General features: G+C 40.7%; 1 protein-coding gene across 1 annotated transcript; it reads left to right on the top strand.

Annotated features, from left to right (window-relative positions):
• The first annotated feature begins 12,720 nt into the window (after nt 1-12,720).
• On the top strand, nt 12,721-17,009 carry LOC145086248 (polyadenylation and cleavage factor homolog 4-like). Its single transcript, XM_079023994.1, has 6 exons — nt 12,721-13,511; nt 14,161-14,262; nt 14,581-14,859; nt 15,027-15,122; nt 15,201-16,433; nt 16,519-17,009. The coding sequence occupies exons 1-6, from the start codon at nt 13,086-13,088 to the stop codon at nt 16,528-16,530; spliced, it is 2,148 nt and encodes a 715-aa protein (XP_078880120.1). The 5' UTR covers nt 12,721-13,085; the 3' UTR covers nt 16,531-17,009.
• The last annotated feature ends 333 nt before the right edge of the window (nt 17,010-17,342 follow it).

The raw sequence follows: 17,342 nt of genomic DNA, 5'->3' as shown, positions 1-17,342 counted from the left end.
TTTTAATAATACCTGAGATTCCGGGCTGTTACAACTCTCCCCCACTTGGATTAGACTTCGCCCTCGAAGTCTCACTCTGCAAATAGTTCCGGATGCTGCTCCCGCATTTCGCGCTCCGGTTCCCAAGTCATTTCTGATCCCTTACGGTGTTGCCATTGAACCAACACCAGAGGTACCTCCTTGTTCCTCAGAACCTTGATCTTCCGATCCCTGATAGCCACTGGTCTCTCCGCGTAATTCAGACTCGCATCCACCTGAATATCCTCCAATGGAACCACTGCCGACTCATCGGCTATGCACTTCCTCAACTGCGACACATGAAAAGTGTCATGGATCTGACCCAACTCCGCTGGCAACTCCAACCGGTAGGCTACCCGACCTATCCTTGCGATCACACGAAATGGCCCAATATACCGGGGCCCCAACTTGCCTCTTTTCCTGAACCGAATCACTCCTTTCCAAGGAGAGACCTTCAGGAGAACGAAGTCGCCGACTTGAAATTCAAGCTCGGATCGGCGCCTGTCTGCATAACTCTTCTGTCGGCTCTGGGCAGTTAATAATCTTTGTCTCACTTGCTGAATCTGCTCTGTCGTCTGGAGTATGATCTTCGTGCTGCCCATCACTCTCTGTCCCACCTCTCCCCAGCAAATGGGGGTCCGACACCTCCTACCATACAACAGCTCGAAAGGCGGCATCCCAATGCTCGAATGATGGCTGTTGTTGTAGGAAAACTCTGCCAATGGTAAATACGCATCCCAACCACCCCCGAAGTCTAACACACACGCTCGGAGCATGTCCTCCAGTGTCTGAATTGTCCGCTCGCTCTGACCGTCTGTCTGGGGATGGTATGCGGTACTAAAATGCAATTTAGTACCCAGCTCCTCATGGAATTTCTTCCAGAATCTGGAAGTAAAGCGCACATCACGGTCTGACACAATCGAGATCGGCACCCCGTGCCGAGATACCACCTCTCTCACGTATATTTCCGCCAATTTCTCCGCCGAAGAACTCTCACTGATGGCAAGGAAGTGCGCACTCTTTGTCAACCTATCCACGATCACCCAAATTGCATCAACTCCCCTAGCAGTCCTCGGCAATTTGGTGATAAAATCCATAGTAATCTGTTCCCACTTCCACTCGGGGATCTCCAATGGCTGTAACTTGCCATGCGGTCTCTGATGCTCAGCCTTAACCCTACGGCAGGTCAAGCACCTCTCAACGAACCATGCCACGTCCCTCTTCATACAGGGCCACCAATATTCCTTCTTTAAATCCAAATACATCTTTGTAGCACCAGGATGGATCGAGAATTTCGATCTATGAGCCTCTTCCATCAAAGTAGTACGCGTACCGCCCACGAACGGTACCCAAATCCGACCCTGAAACGTCATAAGGCCTCGACTATCCTTGACAAACTCTGAGATTAACCCCACAACCCGCTCTTTCTTCTGCATTTCTGGGCGCACAGCCTCTGCCTGGGCCCCACGAATAGCGTTCAATACTGGAGTCATCACAGTCAGTCTCAAGCATACGTCTCGCAATGGAGTGCTCTCCGCCCTGCGACTCAATGCATCGGCTACCACATTAGCCTTGCCTGGGTGGTACAGGATCTCACAATCATAATCCTTGACCACATCCAACCACCTCCTCTGACGCATATTTAGGTTGGGTTGATCCATCAAATACTTCAAACTCTTATGGTCCGTGTATATCGTACATCGAACCCCATACAAGTAGTGACGCCAAATCTTGAGAGCGAACACTACTGCCCCCAACTCTAAATCATGCGTGGGATATCTCGCCTCATGAGGCTTCAGCTGCCTCGAAGCTATCACATGACCCCTCTGCATTAACACCGCGCCCAATCCCGAAATCGATGCGTCGCAATATACCACGAAATCTTCCATCCCTTCTGGAAGAGCTAATACCGGGGCTTCGCACAATCTTTGGCGAAGTGTCTCAAAGGAGGTCTGCTGTTCGGGCCCCCATGAGAACGTAACACCCTTCCGGGTCAATCTGGTGAGTGGCACTGCGATCTTGGAGAAATCCTTGATAAATCTCCGATAATACCCTGCCAACCCAAGGAAACTTCTGATCTCAGAGGGTGACTTCGGCACCTCCCAACTCATCACCGCCTCAACCTTGGCCGGATCGACCAATATCCCTCTCTGATTGACCACATGTCCTAGAAACTGGACTTCCCGCAACCAGAAGTCACATTTGGAGAACTTTGCATAAAGTTTCTCCGACCTCAATACCTCAAGGACCTCCCTCAAATGCTCCTCATGCTGCTCTCTCGATCTCGAATACACCAGAATGTCGTCGATAAATACGATCACCGACCGATCCAACATCGGCCTGCATACCCTGTTCATGAGATCCATGAACACCGCCGGGGCATTGGTGAGTCCAAAAGGCATCACCACAAACTCATAATGTCCATATCGCGTCCTAAACGCTGTCTTCTGGACGTCTTCATCCCGTACTCTCACCTGATGGTATCCTGACCTCAGATCGATCTTGGAAAACCAAGATGCTCCCTGCAACTGATCGAATAAATCATCGATCCTCGGCAACGGGTAACGGTTCTTGACCGTTAGCTTGTTCAACTCCCGGTAATCAATGCACATCCGGTGTGAACCATCCTTCTTTTTGACGAACAGAATAGGTGCTCCCCATGGCGAGCTGCTCGGCCGAATGAATCCCTTTCCCAGCAACTCCTGGAGTTGCGAGGACAACTCTTGCATCTCTGGAGGTGCAAGACGATAGGGCACTTTGGCAATAGGCGCTGCCCCCGGAACCAGATCGATACTAAACTCTACTTGCCTCACAGGCGGTACTCCCGGCAACTCCTCGGGAAAGACATCTGAAAACTCGCGCACCACCGGAACTTCCTCAACTGACTTCGGTTTCTCCGAAACCTCCCGCGTATCCATCACATACGCCACGAAACCCTTACAGCCCTGCCGTAGACACTGCCTCGCCCTAGCGGCCGAACAAAAAGCTGACCCCGAACGGGTACCCTCGCCGTATACCGAAAGAACTCCCCCTCTAGGGTCTCGTATAGTCACCAACTGACGCTCACAGTCGATGACAGCGCCGAACCGGCTCAGCCAGTCCATGCCCACGATGACACAGACATCCCCCATCGCGATAGGAACCAGATCAATCGGGAATCCAACCCCGAAAATCTCTAATACACATCCCCGAAGAACCTCCGTAGCACAAATCACCTTCTCGTCAGCTATAGAGACTCTCAAAGGTCGACTCAACGACTCACGACTAACGCCAATATGCTGACTAAAGGGCAAGGACACAAAGGACCTACTCGCACCCGAGTCAAATAACACTAAGGCAGGCACAGAGTTCACCAGGAAAGTACCTACGCGCATAATAACATAAGCATAACATATCGACATTAAAATAATTACATGAGTTACAACATACCTGCCACAACATCGGGCGCAGCGCGGACCTCTTCCGCTGTCAGCTGAAAGGCTCTTCCCCGAGCCCTCGGGGCCTCGGCCTTCACCGGTCGAGTCGTAGGAACTCCGGCAGCAGGTGCAGATCCCTGAAGAAGCTGAGGGCACTCGGCCTTCCTATGGCCAGTCTGGTTGCAATGAAAGCAAACCGAAAATCCCTTGGGGCACTCCCTAGCAATGTGCCCCTCCTTGCCACACTTGTAGCAAGCACCAGATCGACATACTCCATCATGACTCTTGCCGCACTTCCCGCAAGTGCGACCCTTCGAACCTCCTGTCCTCGAATCAGCGGACTTGGTCCGCTTGGCTGCCGGCTGAAACTGAGCCGGTCGCCGATCCACCCGCTGAGACTCGGCCTCCTCCCTAGCCTGGGTCTCCAACTCGATCTCGCGCTTCCTGGCATTCGCCTGAAGCTCAGCAAAAGTATGGTAAGTGGAGTTTGACACAAACTCCCGGATATCCCTCCGCAAGACACCCAAGTATCGGCTCATCCGAGCCTGCTCTGAGGACACCAGCTCAGGGCAAAACATCGCCCTCTCATGAAACTTCCGTGTAATCACCGCAACAGAATCGGTACCCTGCTTGAGGGTTAAGAACTCCTGCACCAATCGTTCCCTCTCCACTGGGGGAACGTACTCATCCCTGAACATGGCAGTAAACCCCTCCCATGTCACCGCTGTAGTCTCTGCCAAAGTGAAATTCGCTGTCACGAACTTCCACCAGTCCTTCGCTCCCAGACGGAGCTGGTTCAAAGCGAACCGTACCCTCAGGTGCTCCGGGCATGAACAAGTATAGAAGCACCCCTCTATATCTGCGATCCACCTCATCGCAGCAATCGGATCCTGCGTCCCATCGAACTCTGGTGGCTTCGTGTTGCTGAACTCTCGGAACAGCAATGAATCACCCCCCCTGTGGCCTAGCAGCGGCCACAGCTGCGGTAGCTGCAGCGGTTGCAGCCTCAGTCAATGCGGCGTACCGCTCGTCGAACGTCTCCATCAGGGTGGTCTTGATAGACCCAAACATCTCCGGGATCTCAGCCCGGATCGCCGCCGCCACCTCCTCGTGGATCATCTGACGAATATCCTCGTCACTCACACCGCTCGTACTTGCCCCGTGCCGCGGTCTAACCATGATATCTCTGAAATACAACATAAAACTATCAGAGATTCTACCGAGTATAATCGTACTCGACACGCAACCCTACTCAGTCCCAGATATCCAGGGATTCTTACTTGGGCCTCCCACTGACCCGGTGTCCTCGGTAGTACGGGCCCAATACTACCGACCACACCGCATCAATGTTCCTCCCAAGTCCTCCTCCCCAAACTCCAGATAGTGAGTACTCTACTTCTGATACGCTCTATCTACCCGCACACTAGCAAAGCATCTCATATAAGCAACTTCCCTAGACTAAGGCATCACAAATCAGGCCACTCTAGTCCTATCATGAATACCTAGTCTTCTAGCATGCATAACAATTCATATCATATAATATTATAGGGTATTTTGGGGATCTTTACCGTTCGGGCGCTGGCTGATCGTACACACTGCTTCTTTCTTGCTTACCACAAAACCATTTACAAAAGTTTATGCCTTTATTTGAAAAGTTTCTTTAAATCCTCGGTTTGAGTTCAGTTACCCCCGAAGGTGCACCCGAATCCCTCAAACCAAGGCTCTGATACCAATTGTAACAACTCAAATTTTTCAAACAAATTTTTCATTTTTAAAACATAATTATTTCCATTAGAAACAAGACATAATCAGTTCAATTATTCGGTCAATACAATTATTCAAACTCCCAAGATCATAAAACAATCTTCAGTGTGTATCGATCATGCCGACGCCTTCCCACGGTCCTCACTAGTACCTGAAATACATGCACAACAACTGTAAGCATAAATGCTTAGTGATTTCCCCAATATACAACTTACGCACATACGCCTTTCCAGGCCCGACCTTCCGGTCCATGTGTCTCAGGGGACTTCCGTCCCTGCTGGGTAAACCTTCCGGCCTTACCCACGCCGACCTTCCGGTCCATCACACATCATATCGCCTTCCGGCCCATAATATAATCGCCTTCCGGCCCATAACATACATAGCACATATAACATATAACATACCACATATAGCATACATATCACATATCATAACCGACCTTCCGGTCACACAGTCAAACCCTTCCGGGTACAGTATAGTGAGAAGACTCACCTCGTAAATGCTGAAAACTAGCAACTCCTGAAATCACTCGTGCACAAACCAACGAGCTACAACCCTCCTATAACATTACATAACTCATTAGCACTCATATCATCTAAGTGTGACTATCCCTAAGAAGTCATACTTAGGTCAACTCTGGTCAACGGTCAACGGTCAACTCGACTGGACTCAGCGAGTACCATGGCGACTCGGCGAGTCTAGTCGTCCTCACCAATTCCTGAATATTCCCTTTCTACTCGTCGAGTATCCCTCTTGACTCGACGAGGTCCTCGTGGAAGAATCGCGGGGCCACCCCGACTCCACTCGCCGAGTCTGATGAACAACTCGGCGAGTCCCAGTAAATCTTCAAGCTACTCGCCGAGTCTGAAGAACAACTCGGCGAGTCCATGCCATGCAGACGAGTAACTGCTTCCTGAGATAAGTCTCGTCCCGAAGTACACATGCATGGTACCTTCTGGACCTCTAAAGGTCCTAATACAAGACTATAGTCGTGGGGTAACAAGGCATTACTTCATCAATTCACTAAATGGGTTCTATAAACCCTAATTTCATGAATACATCAATATAGCAGAGCATACACGAATTCTTACCTGGATGATGTATTCTCTGTATTCCCAATCCTCAGAATGTGACCCCCCCCTGCTGCTCTTTTAGCCAATCCTTCCTCCTCCTTGCACACCCACTCTTCTATAACCAACAATGGCCTAAGATCCTTGCTCCTGCTGCACTAATCGATTTAGGGTTCTTCTCAGAAGGTCAAAACGAACAATGACGGCCAATGGACCCCTTTTATACGTCCCAAACCTGAACGGTTAGGGTTTCCGCTAAACAGCGTCGACTCGCCGAGTCTATATCTGGACTCGTCGAGTCCAGTCGCGGACCCACGACCAAGTCTGCGATCCTACTCGGCGAGTCTAGGCTCCAACTCGCCGAGTCCCCTCTTAAATCACCCCAAAAACATAATTTTAATAATACCTGAGATTCCGGGTTGTTACAGGATCGTTCTCCAGAGGCTGAGGTTGTCGCACTACGGCAACAACTATTTGCCATGGAAGCACGAACGGTGTAGGCTGAACTGGAAAGAGATGAAGTCATTGGGGAGATGACCGAGATGGCCTAGTTGTTGGCACAACATTTCGGAATATGATGTCGCTACCACCGATGGGCGCCTCCTAGTAAGACTGTTCACTATTTGGATAAAACCGAATTGTCCATTTGGACAATTTGGATCGGACTATTTGGTTCGGATATTCGGATTGGTTTTCAATAAAACTGAATTATTATTTTGGATTTTGGATTGGTTTTGGTTTATAAACTAAGGACCGAATAGTCCAAAAAAAAACGAATAACAACTTATTATCTATTTTTCATATGTATCTTTAACAATTTATAAATTTACTAAATTATTATTTTTAGTTATTATAAATTTTCATCGAATATACTACTTTAAAATTACTTCTTCTCAAAAGTTTTTGTTAATGAAATATTAACTATAATATATTTTCTTAGTATTTGTTCATAAATTATAATTTATAAAAAAAAAATTGTTTCTTTATAGATTTTGCTAATATTCAAGTTATACCAAGAACTCCTCCTTACATAGTTTTATTCCATGATCACACCTTAGAAGCTCCATAAGCTCGAGATCCACATCAAGGTGTTGCTAGGACCAAAATTCTTCTTCACATCTTCTTCAAAACCGAAACAACTAAGCAAGGTGAGTTCATACCCCCTTGTTTTCGGTTTTTACTTGTTTTTGAGGGAGAATACAAGTATTATGTGATGATCTATGTGTGTTTGCATGTTATGTGTGATTTCTTTAGTTTTTGATTGTGATAATATGAAATATTTGAGATATTTCAAGTCGAGATCTATAGCAAAAAGGGTGAAAGAATCATAAACAAAAACATAATAAACAACATACATTATAGATCTAAGGGTCCTTAAGTTTAAAAAGTGAAAAACAAAGCCAAAGAACCTTACAAGTGTCATTTTTGCAAAAATAACAAAGATTGGGTGTAAATTTAAATTATCGGTTTTATAAGGGTTATAAGGTGTTTATTTGTATAAAAGCTGATTTTTATGAAAACAATACTTTTCAAAGGGTCAAAAACATAAATTTTAGCTTAGTGGCCCTCACGAGTTTTTGGGCCCAAGGTTGCGAAAAAAATGAAGTTTTGAGGGGCTGAAATGTAAAACATAACAAACCATGAGTCTAAAACGTAAATAAACTATTTCAGGGGTTGAAAATGATTTTATTACCAAATTGGACTAAAAATGCAAAGTTTTTGATTTTGGGGTCAAAATTGTAAAACTTACGGAAATTAGGCCAAAAATGTAAACTTTTTACAAATATAGGCTGGAAATGAAAATGCAATAGTTTTGGGCTGAAATTACTATTCAAATAAAGTTTGGTTGGAAAATGTCAAGAAAAATGGTTTAATGACCAAAAATGTCAATTTTCATAAAAAGGGACTAAAAGTACCATTTTTAAAGAAAAAGGGGCCAGAATGGTCAATCTAAATGTTTTTGGGCCAAACAAACAATTATGAATGTTTGGGTTAAAAATATCAAGCTTATAACGCACGATTTTAAATATATATATATATATATATATATATATATATATATATATATATATATATTTATATATAGCTAAAGCTTCGTTATAATTCAAACGTTAAGATATATTTTTTATAAACATTGTGAATAGACATTTAGCATACAATAAATACCAACAATACGAACGTAAACTCGATAAAACGTAAGCGATTTAATGGTTGGGCTCAAATACCTTCTATTCGTGTTATTGGGCCTTTGTGGCCCAATATCATGATTTTTGGGCCCAATATAATTGCACATGTTTATTGGGCCTCAGGTGACCCAATTAAATGCCTAATTGACCCTCAATGACTTTTACATGCTATTGGGCCGTAGTGGCCCATTTACATTGCTAGTAAGGTCCCAATCAATCATATGCGTGAAATTTGACATATAGATGTCCAAACTACTTTCCTTAATGGGAAGTTGGCTGATGATGTTTACATGAGTCAGCTAGAGGGTTTGTAGATGCAAAGTATCCGAATAAAGTGTGGATTGAAACAAGGTTCTCGCAAATGGAATTTTTGTTTTGACGAGAAAGTCAAAGAGTTTTTGTTTCTCCAGAAGTGTAAACGAATCTTGTGTATATGTAAAATCTATTAGGAGTATAGTAATCTTTCTGGTTTTGTATGTTGATGACATACTTCTTATAGGAAACGGTATTCTAATATTGCAAGAGGTTAAGTCTTGGCTTGGAAAGTGTTTCGCTATGAAGGATCTGAGAGAGGTTGCCTATATTATAGGGATAAGGATTTTAAGACATGAGTAAAAGACTAATTGGACTTAGTCAAAATACATACTTGGAAAAGGTATTAAAGCGCTTTAGTATGGAGAATTCCAATAAAAGAGAACTACCCATACAGAGTAATACCAAACTCAGTAAGATTCATAGCCTGAGTACTGATGTAGAGATAGCAGAAATGAGTAGAGTTCCATATGCTTCTGACGTTGGATCTATCATGTATGATATGACATGTACACGCCCTGGTGTGGCTTTTGCTTTGAGCATGGTCAGTCGTTATCAAGGAAATCTAGATATAGCTCATTGGATAGCAGTTACGGATATTCTTAAGTATATGCGAAGAACTAAGGATTGGGTCCTTGTGCTTGATGGCAGTGATAACCTAAGAGTAACTGGGTATAGTGATGCCAACTTTCATACAAACAGAGACATATTTCGTTCTCAATCTGACCGGGTGTTTACCCTTAATGAAGGAGTAGTAACCTGGAAAAGTTCCAAACAGGATACGGTGGCTGATTTTACTTGTGAATCAGAGTACATAGCGTGAAGCGAAGCATCGAAGGAGGCTATTTGGTTGAAAAACTTAATCAGAGACCTTGGAGTTGTTCCAGCCATCAAGGAGTCAATAAAGATTTTATGTAATAATGAAGGGGCGGTTACCTTAACAAAGGAACCAAGAGATCATGACAGATAAGGCATATCGACAGAAAATACCATTTCATTAGACATAGAGTAGAAGAAGGTCACCTCGTTGTGAAAAAGGTATTGTCAGAAGAGAATCCTGCAGATCCCCTCACAAACGGTCTAAGTAGGGTCAAACACGTTCAACATGCTAGAAGCATTAGTCTGAAGGATTATGTTAGTTTTAGTAGTTAGATACTTAGTTTCGAAACTTGTAATGAAATAAATACAATTGACTTTTGGTGATTGAGTAATGGAGATTTATTTATGAGTTGGATTATTACGTTCTATCTATTATTTATTTTGTGTTTCATTTTGCATATTTTACTTCCCGAATAATTAGATTGTTCAAACATCTAAAGTCGATCATACTTTTGGAAGTAAGTAATGAATCAAGACTGTAATGAATTGAATTGTAGATTGTCTAAAGGGTTTTAGACATAACAATGATATTGCTGTAATATTCACGAGTACTTTGAAATAGATAATTTGAGTATGAGATTAACCCACACTGTCATACCCCTAAACCAGGATGACGGAAACGTCTGGGGGTGGATGACTTCATGAATAATATCACAACATAATGTACAATAGTGATCAAAACAAACACAACCACCATAAATATAATTGAGAATGTTATACTCTTTCCAAGTATTGTATGTTTCAAAACCAATTACATTATGATCACAAAAATGAATTGTACGAGATCGTAACGTCCCATCCTCAAAAGCCTTGTGACTACCGTTTAACGGTTTCCTGAGAATACAAATAGTTTTGAAAAGTGTCAACAATTAAGTTGATGAGTTCCTAAAAGTTTTGTATGGATAAAAATTTGAAAAATTTTCCTTGCAAAAATGATAGTATTTGTTCCCAGAAAATCCAATATTTTCTTAAAATGAGTTGTAGTCTTAAAACGCAAAGACAAAAAATATGCAAGTATTTATATACTTAAAATAGTATTACATAGTTTTATTCTTATATAAAACCATTTGAAAGCATGTTACCTCCTAAACTAAATGTATCATTGATATTCCATGTGAATTATCACAACCATGCTAAAACCGAAGTTGGCCTGCCGTGATGTTTTTCAAGCGTCGGAACGTTAGACATTTGTCACCCCACATCTGCCGGTCTAGCTGTAGCTAACAACTTAAGTGCGAGATTGTCAGTCTTGTATAAATCTATACGCAAGTATCACTCTATCTTATCGAGATTCTGGTTATAATTCAAAACTTTAGTGTGTACTTTGGTAGGTACGGTGAAGACTGTCTCACATAATTGCTTCAACAAGTTTACATTTTGTGTAATGAAAAACCCTTTGTAAGTGTAAATAACAATTTTTCGTAGTATTAATATAGCGTATAATAATTATATACTTTTATATAATTATTCGTCTTGTCTATAGTATTGACATATCAAGAACAAGTCCGGATCTCATCTTGTTCCGCCTTTTTGAGTGTGGCAAAATTTTCAGTTGTCTTATTAAGATTGCTTTCAATCTAGTTCATGCTAACCACAATAAAAAGTTTGTAATGACCTTGTTTTTTCCTCTCGTATGTAACAAACGAGCCTCATGTACATAATACACTTATTTTCCATCTTTTTGACATGTGTATTAGTTGGAATGCTATAAATTTAGATGTGTGAAACACATTGTCTTATTGAATTAGAAACAAAAATGGCATGTATGATAAGAAAGTTTAGGTTTAAGATGACTCAAAATACATGCTGACTCATGTTACGTGGTTTGAATTCGATATTTATGGTGGAAGGTTTTGAAAGCAATGGATATCGATGGTGAAAGACATTTGATCTTATTGTTGGTACACATTAGGCATGTTTGCCATCATGTGTCATTATGATGTGAAATATAGTCACTTTCACTTTATATGTCTATTAATCACGTTTATACCCATTTTTAGGTTTCTGTTATGTGTTAGTTACTTTTTTGACTTGTGTTAGGAAAGTGTCTTATACACATGGTATTTACATTCCAGAGAGCATTCATTGTTAGCACATGCAATAAAATATTAAAGTGTTTTTTTTTTATCTAACAAAATTTGATATTAATAAATACAATAAGTTAAATTAAGATATTAATAAATTTGAATATTTAATGTACATTTCTAAACATATAAATAGATAAAGTATTAAAAAACATATCAACAATACCTGTTGTTAGGGGTGTCAAAAAAACTCGAACCCGATTAACCCGACCGACCCAAACCCGAATAAGGTAATTAGGGTCCGGTTTAATAGAATCAGAACTCTTAATCGGGTTATTTGGGTCAACCCGACTAACCCGAATTATTATTAGGATCGGGTTTAGGGTTGATTTTTTCAAAACATTTCGGGTTTCGGGTCAACCCGAATAACCCGATTAAGAATATATTACCAAAACTTTTTACTGGGTTGAATGACATGAATTCAAGATCCCATGAAATTTTCCAACTAATACAAATTTCTAATTTAAACAAACCAGATAGTAGATTTACTATGTATAGAGATGTATAAAATGACATAACTTTCCTCTCTTCTTAAATCTTAATGCAGTACGGTTGTGTTGTAATAGTTTTATGAATTTTATTCACTGTTTACATATTCATATGGTAAAAGAAACTCCAAAATTCATATGGTATACCAACTTTACATTTTAAGTCCCTATACATGTGGATTATGTATTAAAATGGTACAATATAAATTCATCTTACATTTCAACCTCAACCCGACTAACCCGAAACCCGAACCCGACTAACCCGTACCTTATTAGGGTCGGGTTCGGGTGAATATTTTTTCTAGTAAAACCCGACTAACCCGACCCGTTTAACCCGAAATCCGATCGGATTAACCCGATTAACAACCCTACCTATTGTCTATTTTATTTTTTAGCAATAAAATTTTAATATTGGGCTTTGGGTAAAACCCATTGAGATTGGGCTTAGCATAGAACTAGAACCCATTTGTTCATCTTCTATTTATGAAACCCCAAACCTTTTTATCCACATATTGTCCCGACAAGAACAAGCGCACACGCGAAAACTAGATTCAAAACAGGAACATGATGATGGTGTTGATGAGCTAAGGATCTCTGTTCATCTAAATTCTTCATCAATCGATCTTTCCCGAATCATTTGAATTTCAAGATTCTTCATAGTTCTTAATTTTTTTTTTCATGTATGTATTTGTAATCGCCGATAGCTAGGGTTAGGGTTTTCCGACTTGTTTTTTCTTTTTGTGAAGACTTGTATAGAGTTGATATCTGTAGCTAAGCCGTGTAATAATCTAATTGTAAACATGGAACCTGTTCTGTATTGTTTTATTTTATTTGTTTTGATTTAATTTTGATTTGGCGGGTTATAACTATGGAGATGGACAACACTTCTCGAGGTAGACCATTCGATAGATCATCGAGAGATCTTTCTACCCTGAAAAAACCTCGGTTGCTAACCGAAGAGACGACGTTTCTTCGCAGTAGTAATACTCCTAACGGTGGTAGCAGGCCAGTTGTTCAACGGCAACCGGCGTTAGGGTTCCGGCAGACAGCAGAAAGAGATAGAGACTCCGAAAGCAGCGATTTGACAAGAGGCGGAGGAGGTTATCAGCCCCAATCGCTAACGCAATCGCAGCTGCAACAACAGCATCTTGAGCTCGTGAGTCAGTATAGAACAGCACTGGCTGAGCTGACTTTCAATTCAAAACCTATCATTACTAACCTGACTATCATTGCCGGAGAGAACTTGCACGCTGCAAAAGCCATAGCCGCCACTATCTGCACTAATATTATTGAGGTGATGATTTCGGTTTCTATAATAGAATGAGTAAAGAAATAGTCGATAGAATCATTGTTAGTGCTATCAGTTGATTAAATTTCGTCCCTTAATTCCAAAAGTGTTAAATTGTATTTGGAAATCGTGATTAATGGATTCATACGCATTTCAAATCACTTTGTCTCATCAATTCCAGAGTGTGAATGAACATGTTTTCTTCTTGGTGTTGATGTGATGTGATTCTTTACTTACTGCTGCAAAACAACACTCCACTATTACAAGCTTTATGGGATGTGCTAATCTTTTGTTGAATCTTTAACCATTCTTCGACTTCTAAATGAACATTCAACATCATGCTTGATCTTCATTTCCTTATGTAGTGTCTTTTGTACATTTAGAGTCTTTCATTTGAGATGCTCAGTACTCATAATATACTATATAAAACACCTCTAAAGCTGAAAGGGGTTTACATATAGAGAAAAAGAGATGTGGTGAGTTATAGTTTGTGGAAATGGAAGTTCTGAATGGTTTCACTATCTCAAGTTTTTCTTATTATCCATTGATTATATTTATCATCAAGAAAATGCATATATAATATATCAGGTTCATGAAGAGCCTTCTGTAAGTTAAAAACTGTTGCTGATATAGTGATATGGGAACTTGTTTTTAGGTTCCAAGTGATCAAAAATTGCCATCATTATACCTTCTTGATAGTATTGTGAAGAATATTGGAAGAGACTACATCAAATACTTTGCTTCCAGACTACCTGAGGTTAGATCTTTAGACTTTAGTCACCCCATGTGCCTTTTAACTATACAATTCCATTTACTTATGTCTTCTACATGAAAAATAATACATAAAGATTAGGAACTTTTTCTTTTAACTTTGTAACTCTGATGTATCCTTATGCCTTGTGGTTATAATCTATATAAATATAAATTAAACTTATGATTAAATGGTAGCATTTCTCTTCCATTTCTGAATTACCCATTTCAAGTTTTCAACAATGTATAGTGTCTTCACTCTTCATTCTTCAATATGGATATTAATTATCACAAATTAGTTGCTCCATTTGGGTGCATATTTTAGGTCTTCTGCAAGGCATATAGACAGGTTGATTCTGCAGTTCATTCGGGTATGAGACATCTTTTTGGAACATGGAAAGGCGTATTCCCTCTTCAATGTCTTCAAATTATAGAAAGAGAACTCGGTTTTCAACAACCTTCAAATGCAAATGGAACTTCTTCTTCTTCTTCTCCTTTAGGGTTGACTTCTTCTAGACCTGAGCCTCAAAGTCAACGCCCTGCGCGTAGTATTCATGTAAATCCAAAGTATTTGGAGAGACAAAGACTCCAACAATCGAATTCGGTAAGAAATAGCAACCTACTTTTGTATAAATTCATAAGGTTTATAATAGTTTCCTAATTTATATGGTACCCTTTATAGCAAGATATCAAAATATGAAGTGATCTTCTAATTATAATTTCCTAATTGAGTTCACTTTTATAATTTTTTTTTTAAAACATGTGATGAAGGTAAAAAGTCCAGCTAATGACACAAACCGAGTTGACTCACCTGAGAGACAAGAGAAAACAGCAGCCATGAGGCCACGTGCTGATCCTAGGCTTAAGGTAAAAACGAAATCTAACAAATAGTTACTTTTTTGATCTTTATGGTGCAAAATGACTAAAATGCCCTTCTGTTTTCAGAACATTCAACAAGCACAAAGAGATGTGGATACAGTCTCTATTCGTGAGAATGACAATGATTTTGATTATGAGTCAGAGCCAGGATTCGACAGCTCTTGGTATCCACCTGGCGGCAGTAGTGGCGGCAATGGCGGCGACAACATTCTTTCCGGCCAAAGAAACGGTCATGGATTCCCCAAAGTTTCACCCCCAAATTTACAGCCTTCAAACAACATTGGAAGTAAAAAGGGCGTTTTGGTAAATAAAAGCTGGAAAAACTCAGAGGAAGAGGAATACATGTGGGATGGCATAAACTCACAACTGGCGGTTCCCGGCAAATCTGGCGGCGGCGGCGGTGGTGGCGGCTCGAAAAGAGACCCTCGCTCACAAGCAGCGGTTTCCGGCAAATCACCGCCAGTACAACCGCCAGCACACCACCGTCCTCCACCACCTTCACTCCCATCACCCGTGCAAAGTCGGGCAGCAACTCAACCGCAAAAAAACACCGCTTCCCGCCACCCGATCCTCCCTCCGCCAGTCACCACCACGTCAAAATCTCCGGTTACAGATACCACCACCGCCGCCGCTGCTGCCACCGGAAAACAGCCGCCGCCACTCGTCTCAAGTCTTTTAAGTACACTTATCGCCAAGGGGATAATTTCAGCTTCAAATCCCGATCCTCCTCCGGCGGTGTCTCCACCTTCACCGCCAGCTCCGGCGGTTGTCCGGTCACCCGTATTATTATCCACAAACAACGAGCCGCCATCTGTCTCAGATATAAAAAGTATAATCGGTTTTGATTTCAAACCGGAAATTATCCGAAGATCAAATCCAGCTGTGATTAGTGACCTAATTGATGATCTTCATCTTCCATATCAATGTCATATATGTGGGATAAGATTTAAACTTGAAGAACGTTTTGAAAAACATATTGAGTGGCATAATCGTAAATATCCTCCATCCAGGAGGTGGTTTATAAACTCTGATGAGTGGGTTAAGGAGAAGGGTGGTGAGAGGATGGTGGTGGCGGAGATTGGTGGTGAGAGGATGGTGGTGGCTGATGAAAGTCAATGTGTGTGTGTTTTGTGTGGTGAAGTGTTTGAAGATTTTTATAGTGAAGAAATGGAGAAATGGATGTTTAGAAGAGCTATTTACCTTGGTGTTAAAGGTGGAGATATTGGTCCGATTGTGCATGAAGATTGTATTTCGGAAAATTCCCATTTTGACCTTGGACTATCTAATGATGTCAAAAGTGTAAGTAAGGGTAAAATGGTCATTTAAATAATACCGAAAAGTTTTTGAAATTTTGTCTTACTTTTTTGGGTTGTTATATTTTCAGGAAGAGGTTTGAGTAAACGCTTACAATTATGAAGCCTAAAAAGAGGAAAACCAGGTTTGATGTGTTTAATTACAAATATGCCCTTATGGGGAGCTTGTTTTGTGAATTATATTTTACCTTCAAATTGGTGTTTTCTAAATTTTCTTTCTTATTGGTTAAATCTTGATAGAAAGAAAATTCATAGAATCCCGGATTTTTTTTTTACTCTTTTCCAATATCTCATCGGCTTATTGCTTGTTTCTCTTTATCTTGTCTTTTTTTTTTGTTAATTTTTAAAATATAATTCGACTTTTATAAAGTAAAATCCGAGTGAAAATAGCAAGCATCTTGTAGGATAAGATGGCAGAGTTGTAATTTAGTGGTTTGTGTTTCTTCTTATGGATTTCTTCTTGTGTTGCTTTAAAATAAAAAAGAACAATGGGACAAATGTTGTTATTACTTTTTAGTGAACTTTTTGGTTAATTATGGAGATTGTTTCATCTTTCTATTTACATCATTGTATTTTCAGCTCTTTTTCTTGTTAAGTCATTGTACTTTGTAAATGTATCCAATTATAGCATTCTACGCTTAATTTTTTTTATTTAGACATTGTACTTTGAAAAATCTATACGTAATTATAGCAATGTAAATTGTTATGTGTTTGAATGACATTGCGATAATTTGATAGATGTTTAAAGTACAATGTTATAAAAACACGAAATGAAAGTAGCGTGCTATAATAAAATATACACAAAGAGTTGGATGCTAGAAATAGTAACTTACTTTCACTTATATGCCATGAAGTCATAGCAATGGAATAATAACTGTTATTTTGTATTTAGTGA

The sequence above is a fragment of the Lactuca serriola genome, chromosome 2 (assembly GCF_051521515.1).
Source record: "Lactuca serriola cultivar US96UC23 chromosome 2, Lser_US96UC23_V15, whole genome shotgun sequence".
Classification (NCBI taxonomy): Eukaryota; Viridiplantae; Streptophyta; class Magnoliopsida; order Asterales; family Asteraceae; genus Lactuca; species Lactuca serriola.
The sequence above is the reverse complement of the archived record's forward strand: the minus strand, read 5'-3'. Positions and strand labels throughout refer to the sequence as shown.